At 41.8% G+C, this 9,250-nt stretch overlaps 1 protein-coding gene across 1 annotated transcript; it reads right to left on the bottom strand.

Moving 5' to 3' along the window:
* Nucleotides 1-266: 266 nt before the first annotated feature.
* Nucleotides 267-8,463, bottom strand: LOC310691596 (vomeronasal type-2 receptor 26-like; the record flags this gene model as incomplete). Its single annotated transcript, XM_083471455.1, has 4 exons — nucleotides 267-1,171; nucleotides 5,517-6,180; nucleotides 7,065-7,356; nucleotides 8,444-8,463. 4 exons carry the CDS (start codon nucleotides 8,461-8,463, stop codon nucleotides 267-269), a joined length of 1,881 nt encoding a protein of 626 aa, XP_083327581.1.
* Between the last annotated feature and the right edge of the window lie 787 nt (nucleotides 8,464-9,250).

Raw genomic sequence — 9,250 nt, forward strand, 5'->3', positions numbered from 1 at the left:
TCTGTAGCCTGCTCTCTCCTGTGTGCACATATTTGCAAACAATGCATTCAAGAGCAGAAGAATGGGGGAAACAGAGGTTGTCAGATTGTTCCAGAAACAGTCCTGGAACCCTTTGGAACTAGAATAATCTATGTCAGCTAATTGAAAAAGCAGGTGCATTCGTCATCTCCTACTGCAAATATATAAAAGCCTGAGAGTGGAAGTTGTGTTGGAAGGCGACTCTGCAACTTTGGTCCACTCTAAGGATTGCAAGATGTCGACAAGCATCAGTGAGCATTTCTCTTTATTAAGTGATCTCTTTTGTTCAGTTCAGGCCTCAGCACAATAATGTAACATTTAGGGAAGAAGATGCAGACCAGCAATCCAGCACTGGAGGCTAAGATGGAGAAGATCTCCACAGCAACCATGTATTTCCCTTTGGTGCTCAGGTAGGTGGGGAAAAAGGATAACCAAACACTGCAAAACACAAGCATGCTAAAAGTGATTAGTTTGGCTTCGTTGAAACTGTCAGGTAATTTTCTAGCCTGGAAAGCTACAGTGAAGCTCACAATAGCCAGGAAGCCCATGTAACCCAGGACACAGTAGAACATAGTCACAGACCCCTCATTACATTCAAGTACAATTTCTTCAGTCATTGAATTCATGTCAATATCTGGAAATGGAGGATTAATTGCCAGCCATATGGTACAAATAATTCCTTGAACAAGAGAGCAGAGAAGAACAATGGAGTTGGCCACCTTTTTCCCTACCCATTTCCTCATGCTACTTCCTGGCTTGGTGGCCATGAAAGCCAGAACCACTGTAATGGTTTTTGCTAGCACAGAAGAGACAGCCACTGAGAAGACCATGCCAAATGCAACTTGACGGAGGAGACACATCACCTTCACAGGATGTCCAATAAACAGCAAAGCACAAGGGAAGCAGAGCAGGAGGGAGATGAGGAGGGTGTAGGTGAGGTTCCTGTTGTTGGCTTTGACAATAGGAGTGTCACGGTGCATTATAAAGGCTCCTAGCACTAGAGCAGTGATCAAGGAAAAGAAAAGTGCAAAGATGGCTAAACTCATCCCCAAAGGGTCCTTATAAGACAAGAAGCTTATTAGCTTTGGAATGCAGTGATCTTTTTCCTTGTTTGGATAATGATCTTTTGGGCATATTGTGCAAGAATCTGCATCTGAAAAAAAGATGAAAAACTTTTTCAGAAGTTGCTTTTTGCAGTTGAAGCTATTCCTTCTATTTCGACAAACAATCATGTTTAGGAATAGCATCCCCCCTTTTAAAAATTAAATAATGCTGTAGTCTTCCCTTTAAGAAGACAAAAGTGTGTGTGTGTGTTGATGTACAACTTTCAAGATAAATGAATAAAACTACTAACATATCACTTGGCACCAATGGTATTCTAAGGCAAGCTTTCCCTTACTACTTACTAATGTTCCAGCTAGGCTGAATTTAACAGGTAACAGAGAGAGATTGAAACATTTGCACTAGCTTCCAGGATGAGATATCTCTGCCACACAATTCAATGGAAGTAATAGTACCACTCTATCTTGCCTTGGTCAGATGTGGAGTGCTGTGTCCGGTTCTGGGCACCACAATTTAAGAAACATATTGACAAGCTGGGATATGTGCAGATGAGGGCAACAAAGGTGATCAATGGGCTGGAAACCAAGCCTTATGAGGAATGGTTGAGGAAATTGGGTGTGTTTAACCTGGAGAAGAGGAGACTGAGAGCAGATACGACAGCCATCTTCAAATATCTAAAGGGCTGTCACATGGAAGATGAGGCAAGCTTGTTTTCTCCTGCTCTGTAGGGCAGGACGCAAACCACAGGGTTTCAAGTTACAAGAAAGGATTTTTCAACATCAGGAAGAACTTTCTGGTGGTAAGAGCTTTTTGATAGTGGAACAGACTCCCTCAGAAGATGGTGGACTCTCCATCCTTGGAGGCTAGATGGCTGTCTGTCATGGGTGCTTTACTTGAGATTCCCTCACTGTAGGTGGAAGGGGCACCAGCTCCTGGGGACTGTGCCCTTTTTGGCCCCAGGCTGGCCTTCTCCCAAAGTCCAGTAAGTGTGGAGGTAAAATACGGAACCAAGCATGGCATGGCTCCAATGGCCAACCCCTTCTCCACTTCCTCCTGCTGTGAGTGGAAGGAGGGCCAGTTGTGGTGCCAGGAGGAAGCGGAGGCAGCAATGACTACTATCACCAACTACAAGGTGCTGTAACTAAGAGGCCCTTTGTGCCATCATTGCCATACTCTTGACACAATGATGCAGAATGCTAGATTACTCTAGGTGCTGCATATTCTACCTTTTTCATGAGAAATCTTCCCTTTTGGACATTGAATACAATCATAGCAGCAAAATGGCTCCCCCTCCTTTTTCTTCTTCTGGTAACCAGGTTGACAGTTGTCGTTGCAGAGTGAAAGGGGCATCATCTATTCAGGAAATTTGAATATTTCACATTGAGAATATATATTTATCAAATAGCATGGTAACATCACTATCCTCATAGAATTATCCTTGGATTCTGTCATATTAGTGCAGGTGCTCATGAGGTGTTGAGCAGTGTCAGTTGGGATGGTCAGTCAGTCTCTGTACGTTCTGTGTTGGTAGCATTCTCAGTTTCATTAACATACAGTGGTACCTCGGGTTACAGACGCTTCAGGTTGCAGACTCCGCTAACCCAGAAATAGTACCTTGGGTTAAGAACTTTGCTTCAGGATGAGAACAGAAATTGCACAGCGGCAGCACAGCAGCAGCCGAAGGACCCATTAGCTAAAGTGGTACCTCAGGTTAAGAACAGTTTCGGGTTAAGAACGGACCTCCAGAATGAATTAAGTTCTTAACCTGAGGTACCACTGTATAATAATAATAATACAAAACTGGGATAAAGACTATAGAAACATCCTATTAAGGATGCTACAAACAATTGTTTATCCTCTTCCTCCCTCCTTTTATTTTATGACAGCTAATGGCTATAGTGTTGTCCCACCTGGTTGAAACTTCTAGGCCACACAATGGTGTCTTCATCAATGCTCAAATGTTTGCGATCAGGAGCCCAAGGATTCATTCTTCCAACTTTCATTCTAACAAATGACTTATTGGGGAAAGTAATCAGATTTGTAATATCAAACCCCATTGTCAATTCTCCATTCTCATTCAAGTGCACCGTTTCTGCTGCACTGTTATTAAACGAGACGCTCCTCAGAATATGATGCAGCTAGGTGGAATGGAAAAATAAATCAGTGTTAGAATTGTATTAGTATCCAATATATTTCCTCTAAACTTGCATCCCATCCCATTTACTTAGATTTGTGGAGGAATATTTGTTGATAGGGTCAAATACACCCCATGTTAAAGCATGCTGTGAACCACACATGCCCTGCCCAACCCTTCTCCTTTCTCAGATTTTCCTCCCTACGGCATCTTCACTTCCTGCCCTTATGCAAAAATAATAGCTGAAGCTATTTTCATATTGTCCCTTCTTAAACTGCTTTCAAAGTGTTTAACTTATTATATATACTTGCAGTGTCTGTATGTTAAAGTGCATATTCTTGGGAAAGTATTAACTTGAAGTTAGCCTTTAATTATGTTTTAAATTGCATATTAATTGTGTTCTGCTTTTAAATTATAGTTTTGCTTCATTTTGGTTTGGGAAACAGCCAGAGAATGCCTGCTTCAGGAGGTGATTTTACTGCAGTTAATAAATTAACCCACTTATCCATCTGTAAGCCCCACTGAATTTAATAGGACCTGTGGGTTAAACCACAGAGCCTAGGATTTGCTGATCAGAAGGTGAGCGGTTCAAATCCCCGTGACGGGGTGAGCTCCCGTTGCTCGGTCCCTGCTCCTGCCAACCTAGCAGTTCGAAAGCATGTCAAAGTGCAAGTAGATAAATAGGTACCGCTCCGGTGGGAAGGTAAACGGCGTTTCCGTGCGCTGCTCTGGTTCGTCAGAAGCGGTGTAGTCATGCTGGCCACATGACTCGGAAGCTGTATGCTGGCTCCCTCGGCCAATAAAGCGAGATGAGCACCGCAACTCCAGAGTCAGTCACGACTGGACCTAATGGTCAGGGGTCCCTTTACCTTTACTATTTCAGAGTAGGCATGATTAGAAATGCAGCCTAGGGTAGCCACCAGACCCAATAGAATTGGCTTGTTTATGTTGCTACCTTCCCATGACCAGCTATTTGTGTTGAGTCAAGTAATACAACTGAGTTTGGTTTCCTTTAATGACATCCATGATTCTCCTCTTCCACATTTGATTTTCATAACCCTGAGACATACGGTGTCCATGAATAGTCAAAGATCACCCAAAGTGCCGATTTTAAACTCCTATACCCTAGTCCATTTCATATCCCTCTACATTCTGGAAAGAAGCTGTAGAAGTGAATAAGATGGGGGGGGGGCTTTTTTCCATAGGGCTGAAAGTTTTGGAGGGAACTTGTTAACAGTTTTGTATGACAGCCTTGACACTAAACAGTTCACAGGAGCCAGTCCTATCTGGTTAACATCTCCATGAAATTTAGTGATGCTGACTTCTGAGTAATTTATGGTTTTTGTGACATCAATCCACACTAGAAAATGTGACAGTAGGGATCCCTTCTAAAACAAAATTAGACACTTTGCAGTTTAGTTGGCACTAAGTACTTATATAACAGCAAAGCTTTGATGTCCACAACTTTGCAGTGGAGGATGTGACAAAAACAGAACAACTTGGCCTTGCCCATGTGACCTATTTGTTCCCACTCATTTGACCTTACTGACTCCATCTTCATGACCTCCTTGGCCATACCAGGTCCAGGTACTAACAGCTGCTACTCATTATATACAAATATTATTATATCCATACTTATAAAGGCCAATTAATACAGGATGGTACTTGTAGTTATATTTGCAATCAGGTGCTCTGAACGCACTAATATATCTGTGACCAAGCGCTACCTTGTAAATTTCAGCGTAAACAATTTATGGAAATGTTATAGATATCTCTTTCATTTCCACAGAGAAAACTGTAAAACCGAAAAATGTTGTATTGCAATATTCAGGAAAGGGTCATAAATGTCCAAATGTCAAATTATACAATTAAATTCAATATCTTTGTGAAAGGCCTTCAGAGCACATGATCTTGACACACACAGGCTTCACCAACTGATGACCTCCAATTGTTTTAGAATACAATTCCCATAATTTCTCACCATCAGCCTTCCAGACTCAAAGTGATGGGAGTCATGGTATACACGACTAGAAGACATCAGATGGGTGAAGGCTGCATTAAGATCTTGTGCTCTCATGGTGAAGACAGAATGCTGTGAAAACTACTACCTTCCATGGCTGCATATTTTTAAGCAGTAGCTTCCTTCTTTCCACCGTAACTTTAGATTTGAAAATGGATAAGTACATGGCATGTACCGAATTTGCCAGAGCCTGTACAGCATTGTAGATACTGTAGCTGTGGCCAGTCATGCTCATTTCAAAAAAAGGCCCAGGAAGATTCTGCAGCCTCTCTTCTCCAGTACAAGTGTCCACATCATCTCCATTAAAATGGGAATTTGGAAATGAACAGCCAAATGCTTGCTCCCAGAATGGTCGGATGAAGCCATCTCCCTTCATCAAATGAGGGTTTAGCTTTTGAAGAAAATTTTGGAATCCTGGCACCTCCTGTGAGTGGGCTGTGAAGGCTAAGGCACCATGAAAGGCTTCTATATCCCAGTCCTTGTGCATGGACACAGCTACAATGTCCATCTGGGCTACCATAATCCACACTTTACCAAATGATTTCCCATACTCAGATTCTCCTTCATGCAGCAGTCCTCTCAATGTTATCATGGTCAAAGTTTCTCCATAGACAACAATAGTGTTGGCTTTACTTTTTGTAACATCTGCAAATATTTTGTTCCACTTTTCTTGAAAATTTAAGAAGTCACCGAAAAAGGCTTTTGTGGGAATTTTCTCAGTGAAGGCAGCACAAATTCTGTTCTGAGAAAATACTGGTAGTAGATTGCTCAAAAATGTTTCTCCAGTTTCCTCCTTCCTGGTCATTAGACCCACCCAAATCCATTGGAAATGCAGAAGTAGCTGGACAATTCCCTTGTACTGGTGGATTTCATTTGGAGCCATCCGATACAAGGACAGTGAATGAGACTGATCCTTCAGCATGGGGACAAAATCACCGCAGGTGAACTAAAGGGGGGGGGGATTCAGGAAGTTGTTTTAGAAATTGATTTGGAAACCTGTAGGGCTGGGTTGGTGGTGTGCATGCATGTGTGTATTTATAGATACTGAACATTTTGTTTAAAATGATGTGAGTTGCTTGTGAAGAGTACTCGGAAACTTCACCCAATATAAAATTCTCCTCTGCACCTTAAGTAGCAGATAGAGAGACATGAATATTTAATTGAAATTCACAATATTTTATACTGCTCAAAAGAAATATAAAATAATTTACAGAAGGAAGAATAAAATACACACCACATTGTTTGCACATTGTTTCTAAATTTATTGTTGTACATTGTTTTAATTGTCTGTTTTCACCATATTGACACATCAGTATCTAATGCTGTGAGTGTCCTTTATTTCAGAGGCTTCTACTCTGCAGCCTCTTATAGTTGTTTTAACTGTGAGTCTTTTAGTTCTTACACTCTTACAGTTGTTTTAACTGCATGTTTTTATTTGTTTTTAGTTCTTATCTGTTTTAATTATCAGTTTTTATCCATCCATTATCCGTGTTTAATCTTGTGTTTTATTCAGATGTTTTATCCTATGCTTGTTTCTTTGTCCTTATTTGCTCCAACATTTATCAGTTAAAAAAAATCCTAACTGCTATCTTATTTATATGTTGTTGTTGTTTTTATCCTGGTCGGTGACCGTGATAAAGTTCATTCATACACACCAAGAACATTTAAAAGCACAAACCTCTTAACTGATAAAAGCTAGCAAGGAGTGAACAGCTGGAGCTGGCTGGGCCAGAAAGGTGATTAATGTCTCCTTCCAAGAGGAGTTAGATCCTGCCTCCTCAAGAAAGACAAATAGTTTTGAGAACTCAGTGTTCCAAGAGTATGTTATACCTGTGGAAACTTATAGATGTCCAAGATGGCAGCCAAATAGTAAGAGGTTTCAGAACCCAGTCCTCCTATGACTCCTATGAGGTTGTTCTGGACATCACAGTTATAATTAGGGACAAATCTGTACTGTGTGGAGAAAAACTCCATTGCAATGTGGTAGCTCCACCTCTGGCTGAAGTAGCTCTCAGGGATGTGGAATCCAAAGGAAGCATTAGGTAAAATCTTGGGATTTCCATTAATCTCATTTACAGCAAATATCAAGGCCAGGACATGCTGGTAATTCTTTGTCACAACACTGTGGGGGGGAAGTTAGATAATAAGTCACCAGGAAATGTAACAAAAATAAAGTTGTTTAGTAGCTGTCCTGCTTCATCAATAGCATGTAAATTAGTTGATAGACTGCTGAGAGCATAGCAAACTTGCAGAACCACACAAAGCTGAAACATGTAGAAAGTGATAGCATGTATATATTATTACACCGTGATCCTGAGGCAATGTATCTGGCATTGTGGGATTAGAGGATTTCAAATGATTTAAAAGAATGATCAAACTATATGTGAAATTGAACGAATCATGTATAGTTGCATGGATTTTTTTAAAAACGATTAATAGCACCTTCTGAATATCTATATGCCCCTCCAGTGTTTATTGATAAACATTCACATGTGTGCTACTGATTCCATTAAGGCTGCAGCTGACAACCTTTGTCATAATACAGAAAAACAAAAGATCCTTACATGGGAAAGCTAGCATCAGGATTAGGATATTCAGTGAAGGAAAATGAATCCAAAAACAGTAGCATCAGAGAGGCAGCCCCACCAATTATGAGATCGCCTGACTTATAATACTTATGAGGCGTATAGATGGGGTCATGAACAATGCATCTTGCAGCATGCTCCTGGAACTCACTGTGAGGTATCTGCAACAGCATTAGAAACATCTCCAATAACACTGTCCCAATTATGGTCATTCCCCTCCCAGTGCAGATGCCAGATTTTCCGCCTTCTTTCATAACAACAGGTATGTACAGCAGTCTGTCTTGAAAAGCAGCAGCCTCTGCTGATGCAATATTTGGAACCTGTATCCTCTATCTACATACATATACCAGAAAACTATATGGAACTGGAGTATGCTGGAGCCTGGGTCCTTAGCTCCAGTTCTGAACAACAAGCAAGGTTTTTAAAAACATAGCTTGGCCTTTGTTGGTGTTTTGTTAGGATTCAGATTCTGGAAACCAGGAGGTGGCTTGGTCAAAAGGAGAAAAATATGGCACATATCAGAGGCATTAATGACAATCACAATGTATGCAATTGAGAATGGCAAAAACTGTAATTATCCTCCCCCAAGGAACTAGGCTCTTGGTGACACTCTGTCTAACATACTTGCTGGAGAAGGAAAACATGTTGGCCAAAACAAGCACAACTTTTTCTGTGTTCCTAAAGGTAGCTGAATTTCTGCTACTTTCCTGACATCATAGCAATGCCATCTGGCAACTTGAAAGGGTCTGCTGAACACTACTGATGGAGAAAGGGGGTGCGGTAGGTGCCAGCCACCCCGGGTGTCATCCTTGAGGTGAGGTGACATCGCCGCCAACACCTCCCCTGAGATGCTCGCCGCAGGCGGAACCCCCTGAGATGCTCGCCCCACCCCCCGTGGGTGCCTAGCCCCACCCCACAGGCGGCAAGCCCCGTCTCCGGGTGCACAGCATGCGTGCCGCTCCAGGAGCCAGAGCAGCTAGCTCCACCTCTGCTGAAAACAGACCTTTACAGGAGCTGAAAAATGAGTGCTGACAAGCAGCCTTGACTGCACTGATCCCCTCAACTAATGAATATTCCGGGGTGTGTGTGTCTTTAAATGTTTTTATAGGCACAACTCTACTCATTTTAGGATCATCTGCATACAGTTGTCAGACTACTTAGGCAGAATTCCTAACCCCACTTGCCTGAGAGTCAGGTTCTGGATCCAGCTCTGTCATTGCAAGCTCAGGTAGCCTCAGTGACTAGAAGTGCTTTATACCAACTGCAACTGATTTGACAACTACAGTCATTCATGGACCTGGAAAGCCTGGCCGCACTAGTTCATGCTTTTGTTATTTCAAGACTAGATTACTCAATAAACTCTGTGGAACTCTTCCTTTCCACTTGATCAAGGGGTTGAAGTAACTGCAGAATGCTGCAGCACGATTGCTG

Source organism: Podarcis liolepis (assembly GCF_965112155.1).
Source record: "Podarcis liolepis genome assembly, chromosome: 13".
NCBI lineage: Eukaryota > Metazoa > Chordata > Lepidosauria > Squamata > Lacertidae > Podarcis > Podarcis liolepis.